General features: G+C 51.5%; 5 protein-coding genes across 5 annotated transcripts; 2 read left to right on the forward strand and 3 right to left on the reverse strand.

The window, feature by feature from the left end:
* Positions 1-255: 255 nt before the first annotated feature.
* Positions 256-2835, reverse strand: ASPBRDRAFT_47771 (fungal specific transcription factor domain-containing protein). The gene is made up of 5 exons (XM_067625940.1): positions 2384-2835; positions 2068-2326; positions 1483-2014; positions 804-1436; positions 256-748 (listed from the first exon to the last, which is right to left on the reverse strand). Exons 1-5 carry the CDS (start codon positions 2580-2582, stop codon positions 581-583), a joined length of 1791 nt encoding a protein of 596 aa, XP_067474985.1. The 5' UTR covers positions 2583-2835; the 3' UTR covers positions 256-580.
* Positions 2836-4619: 1784 nt separating this feature from the next.
* ASPBRDRAFT_186378 (uncharacterized protein) lies at positions 4620-9192 on the forward strand (the record flags this gene model as incomplete). The annotated part of the gene is made up of 3 exons (XM_067620073.1): positions 4620-6203; positions 7673-8336; positions 8396-9192. Exons 1-3 carry the CDS (start codon positions 4806-4808, stop codon positions 9190-9192), a joined length of 2859 nt encoding a protein of 952 aa, XP_067474986.1. The 5' UTR covers positions 4620-4805.
* A 34-nt stretch (positions 9193-9226) lies between these two features.
* Positions 9227-15525, reverse strand: ASPBRDRAFT_199964 (uncharacterized protein; the record flags this gene model as incomplete). The annotated part of the gene is made up of 4 exons (XM_067621380.1): positions 9227-9628; positions 9674-9789; positions 9836-10318; positions 10362-15525. The coding sequence occupies 4 exons, from the start codon at positions 15523-15525 to the stop codon at positions 9227-9229; spliced, it is 6165 nt and encodes a 2054-aa protein (XP_067474987.1).
* A 767-nt stretch (positions 15526-16292) lies between these two features.
* Positions 16293-21868, forward strand: ASPBRDRAFT_199965 (uncharacterized protein; the record flags this gene model as incomplete). The annotated part of the gene is made up of 5 exons (XM_067621381.1): positions 16293-16366; positions 16420-16446; positions 16498-16967; positions 17018-21693; positions 21749-21868. The coding sequence occupies 5 exons, from the start codon at positions 16293-16295 to the stop codon at positions 21866-21868; spliced, it is 5367 nt and encodes a 1788-aa protein (XP_067474988.1).
* A 591-nt stretch (positions 21869-22459) lies between these two features.
* Positions 22460-23986, reverse strand: ASPBRDRAFT_661095 (SRR1 family protein; the record flags this gene model as incomplete). The annotated part of the gene is made up of 3 exons (XM_067628662.1): positions 22460-22903; positions 22968-23624; positions 23682-23986. 3 exons carry the CDS (start codon positions 23984-23986, stop codon positions 22762-22764), a joined length of 1104 nt encoding a protein of 367 aa, XP_067474989.1. The 3' UTR covers positions 22460-22761.
* Positions 23987-25195: the final 1209 nt, after the last annotated feature.

The raw sequence follows: 25195 nt of genomic DNA on the forward strand, positions 1-25195 counted from the left end.
GGCTACTATACGCCTAGGCTCAGGTAATCTGGCCGGTTGTACAAGCGACGGGTGTATTATTAGTGGTGAATCAGCGGTGGGAAGAGGTGAACTGGGCATTGGATTGGATTGGATTGGATTGGATTGGATTGGATTGGGCCAAGGGACGGAGTTATTGATGGACGGAGTTTCGTTTCAGTGATCATACTGATGGGGATTCTATTAGGATACGGTGTAGGATAGGGGTTAGGTATTTTTCCATAGTAAATATGGTCTGATTAAAAGGATGAGGATATTATATTAACTTTCTATTTGACTCCATCTTGTTACTGGAGCCAGTATCTGCTTCCTCTCTGCTTCTTCTTCCCGCCATGAACCAGCCATGTTGTGAACGTTCATATACCACCTAGATGATGGTATAGTATTAACCTTTTGCAATGAAATAGACGCGACCGAGCGCGAACCCAATATATATCCCAATATCCAAAGAATGGCACCCATATGAGACTCCCCGAGATTCCCGACTACACCAAACGCTACCATACCCTACCCCGTTGCAAAGAATGACAGAAACATAACGACAATGAAATCAGCAATGGTGTTATTGAACCGACAACGGCGGACTTTGCACCGGATTCTTCACCCGGTCCATATCATGCAGGCTCTCCACCAGTTCATGCATCATCAACTCGAACGATGGATCGAGGTAGCCATGCGATGAAAAGAACTCGGTGCACATGATCAGGGGAATTGGTGTTAGGGGATGCACCTATAGAGATTAGTTCACTACTTCACAACTTCACAACCAAGGTATGAGGGCATACCTTGAAATATCCCAGTTGACCCTGCATCTTCACCAATCCCACGACTTCATGTGCCGCCAGGACACACACCCGCTCGAACTCGATAATCCCCAGCAAGTGATCGCCCGATTTCCAGGTAATGCTTTCGAGCACGCTGTGCAGGAAGAGCACCATGCTTTGGGCCACGATGCGGGCGAACATCAGCATCGGGTCGACGTGCGGGTAACTTGACAGGGTGGCAATGCGGTAGGTGAGCAGTTCGTGTAGATAGTTGTGACGCGTCCAGAAGTTATCCGAGGGGAGAGGACTGAAATTAGGGGGGTGGATTTGCTCGACAGCTAGAGTCTGGCGGTGGGTGAGGGCGCGGCCGACAATCGTGGCGATGAGGATGAGTTCGGTGAAGGAGGAGAGGGGATCCGGAAGCCCGAGGGTGGGAGTGGCAGTTGGGGTGGGAGGGGGAGGATGAGGCAGGAGGATTTGAGAGTGCGAGGCATGGGAGAATCGGGAATAGAGAGAAGGAGAGGGAATGTTGCTGGCTGCAGAGGGGATAGGAGAAGTAGGGGGTGGAGGAGACATGACATCGGAGAAATAGGATGTCTGGGTGGGCTGTCCGGCTTGGAAATCCTCCTCCAGACAAGGGAGGCGTGTAGTAATCTGGTATCGTTAGCTTTGCTTAAAGGCAATCAATAAGGACACTCACCAGCTGCTCATCCAAGGTAAATGGCAACCCATTGTGGAAACTAATAAATCGGTCCAGACTGTAGGCCATCCAGAACGTCCGACGCTGCTCCTCCAGCCCAATCCAGTCCACCAGCACCGTCTCATGCTCGCGCGCCATCGTCACCGGACTATTCGGGTCGTCCAGCTCATACAGACGCATACCCAGTACCAGCCGGCAGCATCGTCCCGTGCTCATCCAGGCCTGGAGCGGCGACTGCTGCATGTACTCGTAGATGCAGACGAGGATCCACGCCTGCGCGGGCTCGATGCCAGGCGCCGTATCCGTCGGCGGGCCTTGGAGATCCAGCGAGTCGAGCATCCGCCGCGTCTCGGCATACAAGCGGTCGCGGAGAGACTGGAACTGGGCCGACATACTGGCGGCCAGCGTCCACATGGCATACTGAAGGCAGGTCTGCGCTTCGGTCTTCTTGGGCTGCTTCGCCCACGTGTGGTAGCGCCAGCGTTGCAGAATGGGGGCGAACGGGTGCACCCGATCAAAGTAGAGTTGGTCCCTGCACCAAATTAGTGGACAGACATTCCAAATCATCCGAGGGGAAAAGCGTACAGATCGGCTCGCATCAAGTCGGACACGAGGCTGGAGGGCCGGGTCGGAGATTCGGGCGATCGCGGAGATCTCGTCCCAGTGCGGCGGTCATCGCTGGACTGATCGGGCATCGTGGCGCCTGTGAGCGGATCGGGCAGCGGAGGCAGGTCTCGCAGTGGATCGTCTTCACTGTCACAGTCAATGACCGTGCCGTCAAAGAGACTGGCCATCTGGTGGTTGATTTCCGGGTGCTGGTCGGCCAGACATCGTTCCAGGGCGGCTGCGACGATTAGTCGCCTTCAATCTCGTAATATGCTCAGGCTCAGCAATGACCTACCAATTCGGGTGCGGAGGGTCCGTAATTGTCCCTTGCGGGGACCCCGGGGGAGTCTCGTGGTGTTGATTTTGCACTCGATGCCTGTCTCGAAGCAGACCTGGCATTGAGGACGTCGTCGGTCACAGCGAACCTTGCGACGACGACATTCCTCACACGCGGATCCCGGTCGCTGCCGGGAAATCGTAGGGGTCGAGACCATCGTGGCAACGACAGTCAACAATGGTGGGGATACAAACAGACAGGAAGAACAGTCCTAGACTCGTAGACAGGGAGAAGGCGCTGGGTAGGGGCAGAAGTGTGGCCGGGCACTTATAGCTGGTCGGCAGTAGACGAATCGAGGCTGCAGCGGCAACAAACCAGTAGAAATCCGCGCAATCACCAGGGAACAGCAGCAGCTTATGTGATGAACAGGCGCCGCCGTGATAAGATCCAACGAAGGGGATCGACCCGCGATAGCGTGCTGAGATGATGGGGGGGAAGGGAAGAAAATGGAGACAGGAAAATGGTTGGCAGGCGGCAAAAGGACCCAGTGGGCAGGAAATGCAGGAATGGAACCACCGTGGCTTGCTTTGCTTTTGTTCTATTAAGCTCATAGGCACGGTCAGAGGCCCGCCATGGGAGGGGATCTGCTGTACGATCGTGTGATACTAAGTGCCAGGCCTGCAGGCTGCAGCAACCTGCAGTGCAGCAAGCAGCGCAGCAAGCAGCGCATCCAACAAGAAGCCAACCAAGAAAGCAAGAAACTGACCCTGACGTCTGGTCTGGTTGATCAGTTGGACGGGTTCCTACCGGGAGCAAGGCACAGCAGCTCTCTCTCTCTCTCTTTCTCTGTTCCCGGGTGACAGGAAGTTGACATCAAGTGGACAACAAGATTTCATCTGTCTCCCAGACTATTGTTCTCTACGAGTAATTGTCTTGCCCGTTTGGGGAAGTGAAGAATCATTCTATTCCCCGGGGGGGATCCACGATGAAAACTGGAGCCACCGACATCATGCTGTCGGGGTGGGAACTGGGAACAGACCTCCCCAAGGGGATCTCCGACTACGAGTGCTTCTGGATGGGCTAATCAGCCAGCCACAGGGACCACTATACACGAGCTGCTCTAGTGGATTCACCGACTGCACGAGCTGCAGAAGTACCGGGCCCATTGTTCAGGGCCAGACCCACCGGGTAGCGCAGGAGAGATGCTGATTGCAGGGAGGTACTCCATAGAAAGAATACTAGGAGAATACTAGGAGAATACTAGCCAACCTGCTGTCCACCACACCAGAAGAGACAGAAGGAGGAGGGAAGGGGAAGGTTTCGCGTGTCAGACTGGCATCTGCAGTTCATCAGCCAAACTGTGAGGGACAGTCCAACGTGAAGAAAAAAAATTGGCGAGAATTGTGCAACACCCGGAAAATAAGGACAGGATACGTGGTGATTTTCTGGCTCCAAGTGGAGGCGAAAGTTCTGTCGGGATGAGCTCTGGTTCATCGCTAGTGGCAGGATCCGCACCGATAGATCCAAAGGGCAGGATCCGCTCGGGCCAGTCGGTCGGAAGGGACCATTGTGATTGGCGTGCGTGCAGAAATCGAGATCCGAGCGTAGCAGTCGTCTGGCATAAATGCGCATTATATTAGATTTCCTGCGGATTCTAGTGTTGTGGGTTGGTGGAAGCTGAGAGAAGCTGCAAAGTTTGTGTGGGAATTTGTGTGTGAATTTTTTGGGGTCAAGTTCAGGGCTAATGTGGCGTCTCGCTTTTCTCTTTCCCCCAGTGGATCCATCCCCTCCACTGCTGGCTGCATTGCACTGGAATCATCGCTGCAAAGGGGTCTCAATTGACTGGCAATTGACTGGCAACTATTTCTACCATTAGTGAAAACGATGAATTGAGGAATAACCACCCAAATCGGGCCGAGATCGATCAGCCCGTGGATCACCAGCTGAGGATCGCCTGCAAAATGGAGCCACTATTGATGCTTGCTTTTTGCCAATTCGGACGGGCCGATACTGGCGCCAAAATGGTGGATCCTTCAGAAGGAAAATGCCACCTTGTCACTGAGGGAAATTAGACGAGCGAGAGATAGTACCCGATGAGGAAAAAACACAGAGAAGAGACCGGGACCATGCGCACAGGTGCACTGGATCGGTGGTTGCATGCAGGTTGACCGTCCCTACAGCTGCCATGCTGGAAAGAGATTCAGAACCAAACTGCCTGGCACCGGCCATCTGACTCCGACACTGGTGGGCAGTTCGTGACACTGTTATTCCTGGTGTTTATGTTTATGCATTATTTATACAAGAGTAGTCGCGATGAGAACCCACCATTGACAGCAACGCGTTCCATCAACCCTATCGTCCCCCGTCATCACCGTCATCACTAAGACCTTAGCAATCAATCAATCGAGCAATCAAGCCGCGATTCAATTGACAAATCGTCATGGCTCATACGCAGGACATTCTGGGTCAATTGCCCCTCCTTCAGTCGTACACTCACGCCATCCTCTGCTTCCAGCTCGCCTCGAATGCCTCTCCCCCCATGGACTTGGAACCCGCCGTGCAGCGCCTACTGACCCTGTTCCCCATTTTGGCTGGCCAGGTCATCAAGACGGGTGCCTCGCCCACCTCGTCCGGTGCCTACCAAGTCGTGCCTTATCCAGTTCGCCCATCCCCCCTCATCCGCTACGTTGACCATACCTCCGATCCCCAAGTCCCCAGCTATAACTCTCTGCGAACGGCACATTTCCCGTTCCATCAGATGCCAAGCACCCTGTTCTCCCCTCCCCACCCAGTCTTCCCCATCCCCTATCCAGACACGGCCCCAGCCCCCGTGCTGGCCCTGCAAGCCAACCTCTTGCATGGAGGATTCCTACTCACCCTAGCCGCACAGCATAACATCATCGACGCCAGTGGCATCTTCCAGATTGCCTCGCTGCTGGCCCGTCTCACGCGGGGGGAACTCATCCCACAGGCCGAGATCACCGAGGGCAACTTGGACCGTCGGAACCTGATTCCCCTGCTGGAGGACCATCAGCCCCTCCGCCACGACTACCGCGAGTACCTTCCTTCGTGCATGCCGACGAAGATCCCCCCTAACCTGACAGCACTGTTCCCCACCTTCCAATGGGCTTATTTTCACTTGTCCAGACGGGCCGTCGAGGCGATCTACGCCGAGACCACCACGGGCCCCCCTCCATCATCATCATCACAGCACACCCCTGTGAAGATCACCCCCAATGATGCCCTCACGGCATTTATTTGGCAGCGACTGACACTAACGCGTCTCCACCACTCCCCTAGCCCCCTTTCAGCGACTTCCTCGGTCTCCAAGATTTCCCGCGCCATGGACCTCCGTCGTACTTTGCACCTCACCCCGGCCTACCTGGGGCACATGATCCGGACCGTCACTCTCCGTCTCCCGCTGGGCGAGATTACTGCGTTGCCACTGGCTACGCTGGCGGCGCGTCTGCGGGAGCAGGTTGCTGAGCTTCGTACAATGGAAGCGGTGCGCGATTACGCTACGTTTCTGGCACGGCAGCCGGATAAGAGCAAGATTGCCTACAGCGGGGGCGAGTTCCATCCGGCGACGGATTTCAGTTGCTCGAGTATCGCTCATGTCGACTTCGAACGGTTGAGTTTGGGGGATGGCGCACGGTGCGAGGGGGGTCGTCGGCCGGGAGGAGGGGTGTTACCGGGGGTTTGCTACATCGGACCAGCAGGGGATTGGTATGATAGTGGAGGAGCTGAAGGCTCTCGTCAGAAGGGGATTGAGGTGTTGATGTGTTTGGATGGCTGGGAGATGGAGGGGTTGAGGGAGGATGAGCGGTGGAGGGAGTGGGTGGAGTATATTGGATAGATAGGAATTTACTAGTATAAGTTAGATATGAATGATAACGATATAGATATGACTGGCTATCTAGGCAGTAGTTGAAGTTAATTGGAGATAAGACTCATGACAAGTGTCAAATGTGTATCTCTACGGAGTGCTCCCGTACCTCATCAGCTGCCTTGCTTCATCCACACTACCATCGCTGCTCTTCTCACTTACTATGTCTATACTATGAACAATTCTATAATATGAAGTACAATTAAACTGTCCATCCTGAATATGACACCTCACACTCCACCTGCAACATGCACCTCCCCACCCCCTTTCCCACATCTGCTGCTCCCTTCCAAACTCCGTAGTCCGAGAAGCAGAGCAGAGCAGAAAGAAGCACGGTTCACTCCGTAGCCAAAGCTTTTCGCATCTATCTAACTTATCCTCTCCATTCAGTCCTACGGAGGACTCTGTACGCTGTATACTCAAAATCAGTAGAAATCCCCGATCCGTCAACAAACTCCCGCCATCATTTCATCCAGCACACACAAACACAACCACTGTGTAACCACTTCTTTTCAATCGGCGACTTCCGGAGAATTAACCCAGCCAACACCAGGCAATTTACACAACAGCTAAGCATTTCTTTTCTTTCTCAGTCCGAACACGCCGTTTCATCTTCCCGTTCAGTAATTATCCGCCCGTCCATCCGGCCCGCCCGGACCGGACCAACACAAGAAGAATATTCGTCAGGAGTGAGTCTGTACAACTACAACCTCAATGAGAGAAAAACAAACAGGTGTGACAGGACATGGATTATGGTGAGATGTGTTTCATATAGAAATCACTCACACCATCAGAAGTACTACTAATAGTTCGTTAGTAAAGTAGTGTGCATCTGATCCATCCGGAATATATTTCCACGGACAATCTTCGCGCTTCGGATAAGGACACACCATACTAAGTAACTACCAGTAGCAGTAGTAATGTCTCACAGCATCACCACCACAACTAACCAGTAGGACAAAACACAACAGGAATGAAAAATGAAGGGGTAATTCAAAACCCGACCACGAGATATTCCTTCGTCCGGGAAAGACATCCTGGATTTTGTGCAACGCAACGGGTGATGAGGTTGTGTTACGTTGTACAGGAAGGTAACTATGTAGTAAGTACATAGAATGCTGGTCCTGGTTCAATTGAGGAATTGGTGGGTTCTGGGGTACATACATATTGTGCTACTTTACTTAGTCCCCCACTACTGACCTTTGAGTTACTAATAGTTACACTAGTTCTAGACGCGACTGGGATGGGATGCTTAGCTTAGCAGTCTAAGCATTCAGTTGTACTATCTACTAGGTAGATACTATACTATACTATCACTAGAGCAATAGTAGTTAGCATTAACTAACAGTAGACACTGGAATACTATCCCAACATACTACACAACTACACAGAACATCATCATCACAATGACAGAAAACAAGACCATCGAAATCGCCATAATCGGCTCCGGCCTAATCGGCACCCTCCTCGCCCTGGGTCTTCTCAACATCCCCGCCAGCACCAAGGCTACATCAACAACCCTCCACATAAAAATCTACGAACAATCCAGCACACCCCACGAACTCGGCGCCGGAATCGGCTTCACGACGTGTGCACGCAAATGCATGTCCTTGATGGACCCACGCATCGCCGACTGCGTAGCCCGCGTGGCGACACTGAATGGGGAGCCGGAGGCTTCAACTCCAGATTACTGTATGCGGTTTGTGGATGGGTTTCGGACATATACGGGGGGAGATTGTTGGGGGATGACTGCCAAGAATGAGGATGAAGGGGGAAATGGGGTGGATATTAGGGGTGTGGGTAGTGATAGGATTAAGGATCAGTATGAGCATAGTAAGGAATATGAAGATGGAGGTAGTGACGAGGAGGAAGGAAGGATACACATCTCCGGCAAAGTGTACAAACTCTACGCCGGCCCCCGCGGCTTCGAGGGATGTCATCGGGGCCAATTTCTCGAGGAAGTGATGAAACTTATGCCGGATGGAGTAGTGGAGTGTAGTAAGCGGGTGGAGGGATATGAATTACTTCCTAGTGGGAGGATACAATTAAGTTTCTGTGATGGGGGGAGGGTGGAATGTGATCTAGGTATGCATCTTTTCATTTATACATTATTCATAGCTGCACGATAGTACTGATATGGCCAGTCCTCGCCTGCGACGGCATCAAATCTCTCCTCCGCAACCGCCTCTTCCCCCAGCACCAACCCCAATACACCCACCAATTCGCCTTCCGGGGACTGGTCCCCATGTCCACCGCTATCAGCAAACTAGGTCGTTACCGCGCCCTGAGGCAACATATGCACTGCGGACCGCGAGCACATGTGCTCCATTTCCCGGTCGCGAAGCAGCAGCTCATGAACGTCGTGGCGTTTGTGCAAGATGCGAGTGATTGGACGCACCCCGGGATGACGGCGCCAGCAAAGAAGAGCGAAGTCGTAGACGCGTTCAAAGAATGGGGCCCGTTTGTGCGTGCCGTTATTGACCTCCTGCCTGAGCAGTTGGATAAATGGGCGGTTTTTGATACTTTCGACAGTCCGGTGCCTAAATATGCGGAAGGAAGGGTGGCGCTGGTGGGCGATGCGGCGCATGCGTCGTCGCCGCATCATGGGGCTGGGGCTGGGATGGGTGTGGAGGACGCGTTGGCGCTGGTTACGGCTCTTCAGAAGGCGAGGGACGATGTGGATCGGGGCGTGGAGGTATCTGGGGCGTTGGAGGCGGCGGTGAAGGCGTACTCGAGGGTGAGGTATGACCGGTCGCAGTGGTTGGTGAGGAGTAGTCGCGAGGTGGGATGGACGTATGAGTGGATGAATGAGGATATTGGGGCTAATATGGATCGTGCATTTGCGGATATCAAGGAGAGGAGCCATCGGGTGTGGTATTTTGATGTGGAAGCGATGGTGGCAGAAGTGGAAAGACAGTATCGCTGGTTTTTGTGGAACTAGCCTATCATGCAGTGATTCTGAATCTAGGGTATATCTATTTACACCCCTGTCCTAGGATTTCTCCTAAGACGGGACTGTGTGTCCGCTCGTATGCTTCCCGGATATATTCCTCATCCACTGAAAACGGCCGCGCCATGACATTGGGGATGTATCGCTGCAGTGCCTCCAGGTCCACATTGCCCTCCAAGAACCCCGGCCGAAGCAAGCACTGTCGGAACCGGTCGACCGTGGACCGCAAGTGACTCGAGTGGAAGGGCACATCGATACCTTCTAGTGGGATCGTGGCTCGCCCTCGTTGAAGCTGGATCGGTGGCAACAGTGCTCTTGCCTCGGAAAGTAGTTCAGTGATGACACTGTCGTATTCCATCCCCAGGTCTGGTCCATCAGAGTCAGCGACGTAGTCTAGGAGCCGCCCTAGTATCCAAAGGTTGATCACCTGAACACATTAACATCTGGCAAAACAAAAGACTCGAAGACTCACCGTCCCTGAACACACGTATTGCTCTCCCTGGATATTATAATTTACTACCTCCAGAAGCTCCTGGCTAGCCAGAGCAATCGCTCCCACCAGCCTACTAAGACCCTCTTCGTCAAAGACTAACCAGTCAGCTTCATCCCGCCCATCGCTGCATCGGTGACTTACGTGGTCCCACGCGTTTAGGATTCACCGCCACCATTCCGTACGCGTTCCCGTTGTACCCTGCCACAGATGCCTGCATCATGAGTCCCCGGTAGAACGCCAACTCGGCCAGGGCTCCCATGGGAATTGAGATTGACAGCGCCGACAAAGCCCCGAATTCTCCCAACGAATGGCCGGCATATATTGCATCCGGCGCTAGATAGCCTCTGCTACGCAGATCGGCTACTGCCGCCGCTTCAAACAACAAAATAGCGGGTTGAGCAAACTGAGTGGCGTACAACAGTCCACGTGAGTCGGTAAAGGTATAAGACGTCGAGCAAGAACTGAGTCCCGGCAGAACAGGAGTCTCCGCGTGGGAGCCATCGGCGAGCACCGTCTCCGTCGTAATAGCGAGATAGTTCTGTCGGATTTGGCGGCCTCGCTTTCCTCCAAAGTGGACGGTCATCGACTTCGGGTTATTCTTAACAATGTCTAGAACAGACCAACCTAGTGCCGTGAGCTATTGCCGCCGTTTGGCAGGGTTACTTACCATATGAGGCAAACAATTGCGCATCAATTTCATCCCACACAGACTGGGCCACCGGACTTGACTGATACAGGTCCATCCCCATTCCCTTGCTCTGGCTGCCTTGGCCGGTGAAGAGATAAGCGGTCGCAGGCTGGTCAACGATGGCATCTGCTTCCAGCACCTTTTCTTGGCTATCTTTCCGAACTACATCAACCGTTAACCGCATGCGCCCATTGATCATCCCGGTATGCTGAATTTGTACAACCAGCTTCTCAAGTGGCATAACCATCCCAGTAAATTTTGCTGTGAATTGTCGGAGACGCGAGCGATCACCTCCGAGAGCTAGGTGCTCCAATGCCGCGACGGAAATTGCCGAAGTGGCCATTCCATGACACACTGTGCCCGGGAGATCTGCCAGAGAGGCAAAAATGGTCGACACATGTATCGGGTTAAAGTCTGTGGATATCTCAGCGTATGCCTGGTTGCTGACCGGCATTTGGATGTCGATCGATGAGGGACCGGACCACCCGGGCGTCTGTAACGTCGTCTCCTTGGTCAGTGGACCTCCTTTGCGCTCGAAGAAATCCAGCACTGGATTGCCAACACAATGAGCGCAGTCAAAGTCAACAATTCCCACCTCCTGGCCAGGACTACCACGGTCTTGTAAGCAAGCGGTGCCGGTTACATGAATCCTCTTGAAGCCATTCTGCTTGTCCACCTCTTGAGTCTCCAAGCTGAAGATAAGATCTTTGCCTGCAAGGCTTGTGGCAGTATCGTGCAGATGAAACCACGGGCGACGCCGCAAGACCGTCTCTTCTAGGTTGGAGTCGAGATGAACCGCCCATCCCGATCGGCTCCGTCTAAATGTGAAATCTGCACGGAATGAAGTTCGATACAAGAACGTAGATGTGATCGTCATGACCTCTTTCCCCGAGCGGATGATCTGGGCTTCCACGACAACCACTTTGCCTGCATCCTCCACATACACAGCTTGCACCCGTGACTGACAGCTGACACGATCTCCAACACGTAGTGTACCTGCATTGGCACAATACTCGAACGCATTATTACGGTGCACCAGATGCAACAAATCACCCTCAATTTCCCCATTCAGAAGAGGCTTGGTGATTACATCCCAAGCAATGATTATCCCGGCGCTGATTGGCAGGAAGTCCGACTTCATTTTGAGAAGCCGGCAATCTGGGAACGCTGGACCCACCGCAGCGATCAAGTCATTCACCAGTTCTCGCGTGAGAATCAATTCGCGGCCGTGGTAGGTCCCTTGAATGCTAATCTCCGTTTTCTCCTGCAGCCAAAGCTTACTATAGAAACACCTCGCGCGTGAGTTTCGCTTCGGGGTGATCTCGGTAAGAGAAAACGGAGTGCCTCTGGGATCAAACTGGTACACTAATTGAAGTGGATCGGAGATCTGTGGAGGATAGAGGTCTACCCTGATCTCGATACCGTCTAGACAAGACACCTTCATAAGTGAAGTAGCTCCACACGCATCTTGGACAGTCACACACGCCTCCATGTGCCTAGCATCATATCGAATCTTTGTGTCGGGGTACAATGCGATGAACTGCTGAAATGGATTCCTCTTCCGACGTCGATTGCGAGATACGATCTCATCCTCGAAAATGGCCCGTAACCATGCCGGCCAATTTCGGCTTGTGTCATTGGTAACACCCACTGAGAGGGAACGGTCATCGGTAGTCTCCGAGGCTGCTGTGGATGACAGGACGAGCTCCTCCATAGCAATATCCTTGGCACCCGAGACTGAGGACCAAGACTCCGGCGTGACCAGTCCGCTGCCTGCAGTAGGCGAAGAGCTGTCAGTACTGGCATCATGCTGCATAAGTTCAATAAGGCCATTGGTGATATCGTCCAAAATCTCCTTTGCTGACTGGTCGCGTCTGACGGAGTATTGAGCTGCCACCGGGCCTTGTAGGATACAAACTCGTTCAGGATCTTGGTCCACGACAGCATCAATGTCCTCTGATTGCCAAAGTGAATCTTTCTTGAAATAGAACTCGAAATCATCATTCAAAGCAGGTATGAAGTTGACGGGCTTCTGGCCTGGCATTTTACTCCTCATCAAAAAGAAGGAAGCGTCTTCTGGATTCATGATCTCCTCGGAAGCAGTCGGACACGCGGCGGTAAAGGCGTCGAGGAACTGCATCGGAGCTTCGGATAAAGCCGACTGTGTGAGGTCTGGATCGTGAGATTCAACACGAAGCAAGCGTTCGAATGCTCGACTGGCCATGGCCATGGTAAAGTCAACATATGATGGGTCAATCCACCGTTTCTGGTGGTTGACATACATCAACTCAACCATACGACTCAATATCTCAGTGTAAGTCATGTCGTTCAAGCCGACTATGTCACCAAAACTGTTGCGACCAAACCATGGTTTAGCAAATTCCGTGTTCAGGCGCTGTATTATCGAGTCCTGATGCTTTTGCAAATACGCAACCCGGTCTTTCCGTGGCAGACTGAAAACAGTTCGGTCCATATCTGCCCATAATCTGACCCCTCTGGTCGCAATCTTGTGGATAGGCTCACCCATTTCTGACTGTACTGTGATTATTCCACCAGCAGGTCCGGAGTACGTCTTCTCCCACTCCAAGTCAGGAACACCAGGTGTCTTCAAGATAATATCCTTGACAGCAGATGAAGTGTGCGCTTCTTTAGCAACCATCATGCGACTTCCCAGCAGTACACCATCAAAAGGCATGCAGGGGTACCCCAACGGTAGCGACCATTGGCCGGTTATGTAAGGGTAAGTACTATCAGTATCACCGAACCCACTTCCAGCTACTAGATATATATTACTCTGTTGTCGAATAGCCCCGTAAGTACTAAGTATGGGGGCGTGAAAGTCCTCAAATGAATGGTGACCGCCCCCACGCCCTCCTGTCCATTGTAATATTATCGGAAAGTCAGGATGTGCCCTGGCAATGTCGACCACCCGCCGGATAGTTGACACTGATCCTGGCTTGAAGCTAATATGACGTAGTCCTAGGGTTCGAATATACTCGGATGCTATCTCCATGGAAGGAACCCCAGCTCCAATGGTTATACCGTCGATAGGGACGCGATTATGAGACAGTCGACGTAGCAGGGCTATTTGCCAGCGCACGGCCTGGGGATTAGCATATACAACATTGCAAGTGATACCTCGCCCGGGGGGTATGTGAGCAACGAGGTTATTGATTGCGGTAGCCAGGTCGGAGCTGTTCCTGTAGCCACCCCCGGCGAGTTCTGCATGATATCCAGCGTTCATTATGGCGGAAACGAAATCCCAGTGGACAGTGGTCGGTGTCATACCACCTACAACTACCGGAGGGGTGGCCAGCAGGCTCGAAATTCGGGTCTCTAAGCATCCTGCAATCAGACGTGGTTGAAACTGTTGCGCCCAACTCAGAGGCCTTGTCGATGACTCCAGCAGGCGCGAAGAGAACAAATCTCGCATGGTACCTATACCTGAGTCGCGAGAATCGAGATCGGCGCCTTGAATAACACGAACACCAGTCCCCTCCACAATCCTATGGACCATCGGCCCGAGTCCACCGCGATCAAAAACAATGATATGCGATGGGGACATCTCATCGGTGCGTGGAGGTCCTGTTAAAGCTGTAGGCCAATCGCAACTCTCCCGAGCAATAGCATCGAAAATGGCATGCAGTATGTTTCCAGACCCCTTCCGCAAGTCCTGTCCGGTCGACGTGTGATAGACGGGAATTTTGAGTTGATTCTTCTTGATATATTGTCCTGAGAATCGATGCTTCAAGGCTTTGGCAGCTTTCGCAAGATACTGGGTATGAAACGGTGTACTGATTGGAAGAAATGCATGTTGGATAGCTAGCTTTCGACTGCCGAATGGAACCCGGCTATTATCTGTTTCGCAGCTTTTTATGCTGTTGAGCTGACTATCCATATGCACCAAGGACGCAATTGGCCCTGCCACCACAAAATGGTCCCGCCCATTAGCTAAGGCTATGTGAATCTCCTCTGTTGGTGGCAACGTGCTGTTCAGGCGGTCTAGAATAGACCCTAGCTGTTCCCTGGAAACGCCCCGCACACTGAGCATGTAAGATGGCGTGGCATGTGTCTCACTCGGGTCAGTCTCTGAGATCACCCGGTGATAGCTGTTGGGCGCACATTGATGGCATTCCTGTCCGAGCCAAAATAGTGCTTCAACTGCAAGATCAGAGTATGTGCGAAATGTATCCCAGGAATCAGACATGGCTATGACTGTGGATACCAATAGACCCTGCGAGTGTCCAGTAGTTGCAGAAAGCATCGCACGTAGCCGGCCTGGGTCCATGTGTAGAATGCGGCAGGTAACCATATATCGCGCCAGGCTCAGCAGTCCGATAACAGGGACACTAATTGGAGCCTGAGCTATGTGCTCCCCTTCCGGGATAGCAGATGTGTCGCTGATCCACGTCATCAAGTCCAGTGACTGTCCACGGCGACAGAACCAGGAGTCTGGAAGCCTAGAAAGTTCAGAAAGAAAAGTAGCAGAGTGTTCAATGAATGACCTTATCAAAGGTCTATATGCTGCGTATAGGTCTGCCAACTCCTGCACACATGTCCGACTTGCCTCACCCTGGCCACCAAATATAGCCATCAAGTGGAAACCGCCATCGTGCACATGGTCAAATAGAGCACTATTCCGGAATGAACTGCGCGAGGTTGCAGGTACTAGCTCACCACTGGCTTCAACGGCATCGTAATATACTCTTAGCCACCTTTGCCGTTCCCTGGCAACCGTAGCCAACCCAGCAATGAGGCAATGTATCTCGTTGTGGCCGTGGAGAAATTCAGCATCGAAAGCTCGCAATACAGCTGCCAGCGAGTACCTAGAGAAGCCTTCCTGAGCAAGAAGAAACTCGATGAAAGCCAGGCATAGCAAAGGTGGCTCCCAAATTACGTCGCCGTCGGCTATCGAAGATAAATGTAATATGAACGCCGATTTATGCGATTGAATGGATTGAAGGTGCCTGACAGGAATCTGTAAAACTAATTTGCTATCTTTGATATCGAAAATAAGGTCAACTGTAAGAGCACGAGCTGGAGATGATGCTTCAGATACTGGAGGTGAGGGCGAGAGAGCAGCACACATGGCATCTGTCGGTGCCGAAAATGCCAGAAGAGTGTGAGTAAAACTAGGAGCCATGCCAACCTCGCTGTTGAGCGAGAAGATCCTTGTAGTAGTTGTATCTTCAGCGATTCATTTCCCACCGTATCATGTGTCCGGACGTTCATTCATCACTCTCGAATTTGCAGAAGACTTCCCTGCAGCGTACACTAGTCCATGCCTTAGCGTTATCGACGAACTCCTCCTGGTCAGTCCGAGATCGCAATATGGGTTCAGACACTTTCTGCGGTAATTTTCTCCACTTGCGTGTAGCTGCATTGCTAATCCGGGGTAGTCAATGACTGGAAACAACCCACTTTCTTCTGCATCATCTTATTGAAACCTTTCTGCCTGGTCGGAGTTCGGCCAGAGGCCCAGCCACACACCCACACTCACACCCCCGGAGTTTCGCAGACGGAGTTTTAGTGCATAACCGCCCGGAGGCTTTTATCACATCGGATTCCCTCTAATTGGTTGGAAATGAATTCCTGTAGAAAGAATCCTTGGAGACCCGGGCATTGCTTCTGGACAACATTCGGGGACCCACACATGGACGTACATAAAGCGCACTCGTCTAGGGTAGTCTTCCCTACTTAGATCTGGACCAGCCGGTAGAAGCTCCGGTATCGTCTAATCCCAGGATGGTGCTTATTGAGAATGTAGTTGACTGAATCCTGTTTCAAGAACCGGTTCCTGGACCCTCTAAGCTCTCTGGCAAGACGCCAATTAGACATACAGGCACCGTGTTGATAACCTCTCCGCCCATTCAACCGTTTTCCACGGCTTCAGATGGAATACTGGGCTCAATGGCCAACAGTAAGCCTGTGAATGCCTGCAAGGAAAAGGATCTGGCGTATAGGTTGTTCATCGAGCTGCTTGCGTATGTGTCCTAGCTCTCCTACACACAAGAGAAATATTGAACATGGCGCATAGGTATCAGCTAGCATCTCCAGTGCGATGGTGAGTTGCTCATGTCGGACTGCGTTTCGAATACCTAACAGAAATTGTCAGGATCGAAACGCAGGACAACCTGCTCCAGGGGTCATCGCCAGTGCAGCGATTCATCGAGATTGGCCCTCGAACTACACTCACGAGGATGGCTAGAAAGTCCGCTGCCATACATCATCATCAGCACGCTCCATCACAGTGGTCGCATTTGGAATTCCTTTCATATCAAGATGACCGGGACAAAATACTTTATGAGTACCCGGGGCCTGTACCGCTGCCATCGACTATGCAACGAACATCAATGGCACCGACTTCAGCTCAATTGGCCGTCAAAAGCTCTCAACTTGATGCCGAGCCAGTATTAGGATCAGTGTCAAGCCCTGCCTCTGCAAGTATTAAGACTTCTTCCCATGTACCCAGCGCTAGGGTCCCACTTTCGGCGCGCCACATCCTTTTGGCCATCACGGGTCAGAAGTTGCGATGCTCTTTCGACAAAGTGCCAATGGAGAAGACGGTCCGCAATTTATCGGGAGGTAGGTTCTATTGGAATTGATTCATGGCAGCAGCGTACTGACTCCTTTAGGAAAGTCCACTCTCCAGAATGAACTGATAGGTGACTTGGTCGCTGAGTTCGGTCGGGTCCCGGAAGGCGTGGAAGACATGGCCTTGACAGACCTGGTAGAGGCATTTCAGGCCGTATTCTCAGGCAAGCCTGGGAAACAGATGTCGGCGTTGGTCTCCAAATTTATATCCAGCAAAATGCCTGCAGGGTTCAACCAAAGATCTGCACAGATGTACCTGCATTCGAAGTGGGGCCTGGAGAGCCCTGACTCAGTGATTCCCATGTGTATTGCCGTCACAGTGCAGCCGCTATCACGTCTCGCAGATGTAGAAGCCGCGCATGCATATCTGGACGATCTCATTGGACAATACGCGGCGTTTGAAGGGATAACTATGTTGCCAAAGCAGCGATGTTCAATGGATGAGGATGGATCAATAGATACCTCGGTGGTAGACGCTATGGCGCTCAGTGAGTTTCGAAAAGAACAACAAAATCTCCAACACAAGCAGTTGAGGTTGCTTGCAGATCACCTGCAGACAACTATTGGTACCATCGAGGATGATTCGACGCGCTCGGTGGATGATATATCAGCCTTGCAAGAAAGATTGGAACAGTGGAATGCAGAATTCGGTGAAGATTTTCTCCAAGGCGTCCGGCCTATTTTCAATCTTGCGCAAATCAGACACTACGATTCTTGGTGGAACTGGGTCCGCGAAGACCTACTTCAATGGCTGAACGAGATTTCGCAAGGATCTTCAGACGTGGTGGTGTCAAGAGAAGATGACCGCCTACATCGGATTCTAAATCGCTGGGATCCTGACTGCACGGATATCATCCTAGAACGACTGGAGATGTCCTCGACATTCACAGCTTGTCAGACTAGCCATGTTCTGATGTTGAACAAGGTGCTGAACTTAGGGCTTCAGGCTCAAGCGACTGACCCTGTACACATACACACATTGCCGCCTCTAATGCCCAAAGTTAGCATTAGCAGCTCAGGGCGTCTGGAATATGAGGAAACAGTTCGCACGGTAGGAAGCTACACGGATATGGTCCGCCAAGGGCGTGTATCTCCTCCCGGTTCCACAGGGTCCATTCCTTTTGTCCATATTAAAACACGGAACGGCGAAGAGGACTGGGCGTATGACGCGAAAACCACGAAGACCCTTCATCAGGCATTGGATGTAGGCCTCACCACTGGTTTCAGTTACGTTGGTAAAACAGTCCTTGTGACGGGTGCCGGTCCCAGCTCCATTGGCGTAGAGATAATACAAGGACTCCTCGCCGGTGGTGCGCGGGTCCTTGTCACCACAAGCGGTACGGTCTCCACGAACGCTCACTTTTACCAGAAGCTATTCCGGAAATATGGAGCTCGCGGGACTAGTTTGACACTCATCCCCTTTAATCAGGCCAGTAAACAAGACTGTGAGACCATTGTCCAATATATATACGGCAGAGGGTCATCTACAGGTTGTGACTTAGATTTCATTATTCCGTTTGCCGCCATTCCGCAGTCGGGTGAGCCCAACAGTTTAGGCAACCGGCAGGAGATTGCGCTTCGAGGAATGCTTGTGAACATTCTGCGGCTGATTGGCTTTGTGAGTCGCGAAAAAGAAAAGCGTCGCATAGTCACCAGACCGACGATGGTTATTCTACCCTTGTCATGCAATGAAGGGACATTCGGTGGAGACGGGCTCTATGGGGAGACCAAGATCGGACTCAAATCGTTATTCAATCGATTCCATTCCGAAAACTGGTCGACGTATGTAACTATCTGTGGAGCTGTCATCGGGTGGACTCGGGGAACTGGACTGATGCGCTCATCGGATATGATCGCAGCGGAGATGGAAAAGCTCGGTGCCATCACCTTCACCCGGGCCGAGATGGCCTTCAATATCCTGGCGCTGCTATCACCAGCCATCACCGCTCTTGCTGAAGAGGCATCTGTATATGCGGATCTGACTGGCGGGTTTGGGACCATATGGGATGTGAAGAGAGACATTGCAGCGAGCCGTAGGAGGGTGGCCGAGAATCTTCGTCTGGGTATTGTTCTGGCAGAAGAGGAGGCACACCACGAAGCAGCCCTCCGCGGGCGAGAAGTGGAACGTCACTTAAATCAGCCAAAAGCGAAAAGCAAGCGAGTCAACCTCAGGGTCGGATTCCCTTCACTAAAGAGGCACGAGGATATGACGGCGGGGCTTCCGCATCTTCAAGGAATGATTGACCTCTCGCAAACGGTCGTTATTGTGGGATTCTCAGAGCTCGGACCGTGGGGGAGCTCTCGCACACGATGGGAGATGGAAAGCCATGGTCAATTCTCGTTGGAAGGATATGTTGAAATGGCATGGATGATGGGTCTGATCAGACACACTACAGATGACGTCAAAGGCCAGCCATACGTAGGGTGGATTGATGCCGCGACGATCGAGCCGATCCCGGATGACGAGATTCCTGAAAGGTATCACCAACAGATCCTAGAGAAATCTGGACTTCGATTTATTGAGCCCGATGGACTCAATCGTTATGACCCCTCACGGACGGAGTTCATGCAAGAAGTTGCAATCGAAGACGATCTGCCGCCGTTCGAAAGCACCAAGTCAGCAGCAGAAGCATTCAAGCTACGCCATGGGGATCATGTCTTTGTCCAACCGATCTCCGACTCGGAAAATTGCCGCGTATTTATGAAGAAGGGGGCTGTTGTCATGGTACCCAAGGCAATTACTCTTCATCCGCTGGTGGGTGGAAAGGTCCCCCAGGGATGGGACCCTTTGCGATACGGTATTCCCGAGGATATTGTTCAGCAAGCGGATCCTACTACGTTATATGCACTGTGCTGCGTCTCTGAAGCATTCTTGTCTGCTGGTATCACGGACCCGTATGAGATGTATCATCACATTCATGTCTCTGAGGTAGCCAACTGCTTGGGAACTGGGGGTGGCCCTATGAAGACAGTCCAGAACATGTATCGCGACCGGTATCTCGATCGGCCAGTCCGAGGGGATATTATTCTTGATCATTTTTATAACACCATGGGCGCATGGGTGAACATGCTGCTTCTTTCTTCCACGGGCCCACTAAAGACGCATGTCGGAGCATGTGCTACAGCCATAGAATCATTAGACAGCGGGTGCGAGGCTATCCAGACTGGGAAGTGTAAAGTTGCTATCGTCGGTGGTTGTGACGATTATGGAGAAGAAGTCGCTTACGAATTCGCTGGCATCAAGGCCACTGCGAACACCAAAGAGGAATTGACCAAAGGGCGTCTGCCAGGCGAATTCTCTCGCCCTACCACCAGCTCTCGGAGCGGATTTGCAGAGTCCGCTGGTTGTGGGGTACAGATAGTGATGGCTGCTGATCTTGCCCTTGAAATGGGACTGCCGATCTATGGCATTGTTGCCCACACCCAAATGGCTAGCGACCAGATCGGCCGATCGATTCCAGCGCCCGGAAAAGGAATCCTCACTGCTGCACGGGAGTCCTTGGACGCTCGGCACTCACCGTTACTGAAGCTCGACGTCCGACGCGCGGGATTCGAGAATGAGGTAGCCGAGATTCACCAACGAGCATCGCAGGAGAGCAGCACGTGTCAATTCGAGAATGCCACCTACGCAACCAAGAAAAGCAATGAATCCAAGCTACAAGACGCCCAGCACCGGTGGGCAAACAACATCCGCTTGCAAGTTCCTAGCATGTCTCCCCTGAGGGCCGCACTAGCAACATCGGCCCTAACGATCGACGACATCAGTGTTGTTTCGAGTCATGGGACTTCAACTCGAGCGAACGAGATCAACGAAGGGGAGGTGATAAACACTCAGATGAACCACCTAGGTCGGCGTAAAGGTAATCCGCTACTGTGCGTGTGTCAAAAGTCATTGACGGGGCATCCGAAAGCAGCTGCAGGCGCCTGGCAACTCAACGGCTGCATACAAATGTTACGCGATGGCATAGTCCCGGGCAACCGCAACGCGGATAATATTGATGAGCAGCTCCGACAGTTTAAGCATTTGGTCTATCCCATGGAATCGATGAAGGTGCCTGACATTAAGGCAGCCATGCTCACCTCCTTCGGGTTTGGTCAAAAAGGTGCTCTGGCCATGGTGGTAGCACCGGAATATGTTTTTGCGGCAGTTCCAACTGCCGTATTTGAAGGCTACCGAACCCGAGTGTTACAGAGGCAGCGGTCAGCCAATGTAGAGTTTGTCTCCCGCGTGTTGAAGAATTCGCTAGTCCAAGTCAAATGTGATCCTCCCTGGAAAAGCACTGAGACTATGCAAAGTGTCTTCCTAAACCCGAACAGTCGCTTAACCGCTGATCACTCCTCGTTTGGGGAGATAACTCCTACTAAAACTCCTAATCCGGATAATGTAGGCGAGGGATCGGAAGTCACGGCCGCGCTTGTTCAATCTCTGCTCGAGCATGTTACCCAGCGCTCTGGTGCACCATCATCGACCAGCGTTGGAGTGGACGTAGAAGAGCTGACGAGTGTTGACATTGAGAACCTCAATTTTCTGCAGCGCAATTTCACACCCGCCGAATTGGACAACTGTTCCACGGCACCGAACCCACGCGCCGCATTTGCGGGTCGTTGGAGTGCCAAGGAGGCCGTCTTCAAGAGTTTCCGGGTGCCTTCTATGGGTGCAGGGGCGGCCATGCGGGAGATTGAGATTTTGGAAGACAGCGGGAATCCTTATGTCAAGGTATGTTTGGCTGTTGCACGGCGTGGACATTGCCTGTGTGAACTAACGTGGCTAGCTTCACGGACACGCTCACGACGTGGCGATGTCCAAGGGTATCGGCAACATTGAACTAGCGATTGGCCATTCTAGAAAAGTGGCTGTTGCGGTCGCGCTAGCCAGGTGGAACCGTGAGTGAACTGTATGGGGATGGATGCAGTAAAAGTTGACAAGGGCAATCAGGGATATTGTATGAGGTTTCCCAACAGTCTGAGTGGTAATCACAGAGTGTATAAAGTCTGCTTGAAGGAAATCACTCAAGTAAATCTAGATCGATTAATCGAAGAGGTCACCTAGTTTGTGATGAGAAAGCGAGAGTATAGCTCCTCGGTGTGTGCGAGAAGGCACGCGGTAGCCCAGCTTGTTGTTCCAACGGATCATGGATCTTCCCGTTTCCGATCACGTGCTATGAACGCCTTCCTCATTGCAACGCAATGGTTGGTGGCATTTATGCTCTCGCAGAAAGTACCTGCATAAAATGGCAATTGCAAACCATACCTGGCATTTCTTGGAGCTTTGGCTGACGATCATATCATGTAACAATTGATTTTCTCTTGTGAATGCAATGCTTTGTCATCGGGTTCTATATTCTTACTCGCACTTAATACAGGAACAACGATAGGCAAAGGGTGCAGCAAGGGTAACACAAAACTGAAGAGAATCTACACAGTATGTGGAGGAGAGGATTGTTGTGAGGGATATGGAAATCGGAGTTGCTATGATCTTGTGTGTTAATATGATATTTTTCTATATGTTCTGGGGACCTTGAGGCTGTGTTACAGCGTGAATGAGGCGTATGAGGAGCCGGAGATGATACGGGGGCATTTGGAGGGGATGCTGAAGATTCTGAGGAGACATTGTTGGTCCACTGTTGATATACAGATTTTCGGTTATCAGAAATACTGATGATGAAGGTACATTTTGGAGTGTACGTGACATTTCACGCCCACCCTCCTTAGTTAGTCAACATATAGAAACATTCATATGGCCTTCCTTGTCACATGCATTACAAAAGCACAGCAATTAGCGCTCTCACACCTTATCCAGACTAGAACTCTTCCTCGCATACACCGTCAAATCCCCAAAATAATCACCCGGATCAGAAAGTTGCGCTTCATTATAATATCGGACCATCTCACAAACCCTATCCGAATCGGGATCCGTCATCATCGGACTGCACATAAACCACAATATTAGCACATGAAAACAAAAACACGAAAGCAAATGAGCAAACTCACCCTGCCAAAAACACCTCCCCATTCGGCAACCATCTCCTCCACCCATCCATCTCTTCCTCCGACGTCAAACTATTCCAAATCATCGCCGCGGGCCACCGCACATCCGCCACGATCTGCCTAACGGGGATATTCGGACAGACTGAGAACACCAGCGTGTGTTCATCAATCTCTAGAAACCCCTGGGGGTCATTCACCACTGTGATACCGAGACTTGTCAAGAATTCGATATCCTTCTCATCATAATATGGATCCTGCGCGAAGCACTGTATGTCCTGACGACCTTCACTATCATTATTTCGTTTCCTCAATGCCGACGCCATAGTCAGCATAGCGGCATGTTGGGCATATGAGCGGACAGAAAGATTCCCAAATTCCACCTTGCCGAGTGTACCTAGTCCGAAAGCAACGATTTTGGTGATTGTCTTAGGCAAGAACCTCGGTTTCACAAAGAAACGCCCTAGGTTCGAACACGTCTCGCTTTTCAGCCACTGCGTGTTGATATGCTCGAACGCAGAGTGGATTTCCTCGGAGGTACTGCTAGGATAATTTGGTCGAGGGGTGTATTGAATCGAGACGGGGCACCGGGAACCTATTAGCAGGGATGGGTAGCGTGGGTCGAAGTGGATCAAGCGCTGGATGCTGCTATAGTTGATGATACTGTTGCCCCGTGTTAGTGGAAGAGACGACTTCTGGATTGTCATGTGTAGAACTTACGGGAAGTCGGTACATAGTTCATGGGCTCTGAGGCTATATGTTTGTGGTTTATCATCGATATCAGGGATTATGACTTCTTCTTTCCCTTGGCCGATCTGCTCGTGAAGGTCCTTAAGGAGTGAACGTGGGAATATTGGCTTTCCCAGGTTGTAGAGTCGGACAATATGTTCGAGTTCAGTTTGGGCTCTGGTCCTTTCTTCTGCGTCCGCGCGTTTCTCGGCATAGGAAGGTCGAGGTGCTTCCATGATTGCTTCGTGATGTCGGCGAGGGACAGAGGCCGTGGATGGATATTCGATGGCTGCCATTGTAGTAGTTGAGATCAATGTGCTTTATTTATATGTGCTGGTCAATGATATAACTACATTTTATGGGAACTTCCACATCTACTTAAATATTGAAGCCATCACTACATCTTGGAGACTACATGCAGCAGCTGAATATAGATGTTTGCCATAACCCCAGAAATAGATGGGTATAGCCGCAGCGGCAGCAACCGCCGTCAATCCCAGCGGGTTCCCGGACGATCGATTCCAACCTGTTGGTAACAGCCGCGGAGTGTGATTGGTCATGGGTGGTTCACTAGAGTGGTTGGACCCTATTAATATCGCCCGAATAGTGCGATTTCCAGGGATAGAACGTGTTGGATTACTATACTAAGTAATATTAGGGGGATATATTTATAACGAGATGCAGATGCAGCAGCGCTAAGTTTGTTTGCCAGCACAAGGATATTAATTAACATAGATTATTTTTATAAATATCATCTCACGTGCATAAGTCGTTTCAGGATATAGATTGTATACTATTGGTATCTGGGAGGGAGCTTGGGATCATTTACATCTGTTCGAAGTTTATCCAACAGTTCAGTCGTAGCTGATTGGAGTTGTAGTCGCTGCTTCATGCGCCGGGATGCGGGCCGTCCGCTCGGGTCCTGTCGTGCAAAGAGTATGGCTCGCGGACGGTGGCAGTGATATTGATTGGTCATGATAGCTCAGTGTTAGAAAGGCGTTCGCCAAGCGTCCGTCGACCTTAATAGCCCGTGAGTTTACTGCTATCTGGGATTTCCGTGACAACATTCATGGACGGCTGCATTGACTACCTGCGTTGTCCCAATTGTCTTCCTATGCAAACGGCGGCTCATGGAGCAATCATAACCAGTAGGCCTACTTGGGCTATAGATACTTGGTGATAATCCCATCACAAAACTCGGTGGGTAGAAGGACCTTCTGTTGCGAAAGGTTATTCATCCAATGACTAAAGGCACGCCCAACCTGAAGCTTATCACATAGTCAGCTTGTGCCTTACACAACAAACCAGTACACGCTGCAAACCACATCCATGACCATCAGCTTGATCTTCTAATGGAAAGCAAAGTCTTCACACACCTATTTATTTAAGATGCCCATCACTCGGCACTACTTCTAATGCCGACGTGCACCCCCGCTTTCCATCTTATCACCTGGTCTTATCTCGGACACCCTCCGAGATAGCCATTACCAACTTGCACTGCTGAG

Source organism: Aspergillus brasiliensis (genome assembly GCF_001889945.1).
Source record: "Aspergillus brasiliensis CBS 101740 unplaced genomic scaffold ASPBRscaffold_15, whole genome shotgun sequence".
Lineage (NCBI taxonomy): Eukaryota > Fungi > Ascomycota > Eurotiomycetes > Eurotiales > Aspergillaceae > Aspergillus > Aspergillus brasiliensis.

What these genes read in the sequence shown, in the direction of transcription:
- ASPBRDRAFT_47771 (XM_067625940.1), bottom strand. Translation starts at nt 2,582, where the DNA reads ATGGTCTCGACCCCTACGATTTCCCGGCAGCGACCGGGATCCGCGTGT. An exon ending in GACTTGATGCGAGCCGATCT is followed by an intron (nt 2,015 to 2,067) that starts GTACGCTTTTCC and finishes AATTTGGTGCAG; the next exon opens with GGACCAACTCTACTTTGATC. An exon ending in GTCAACTGGGATATTTCAAG is followed by an intron (nt 749 to 803) that starts GTATGCCCTCAT and finishes TAATCTCTATAG; the next exon opens with GTGCATCCCCTAACACCAAT.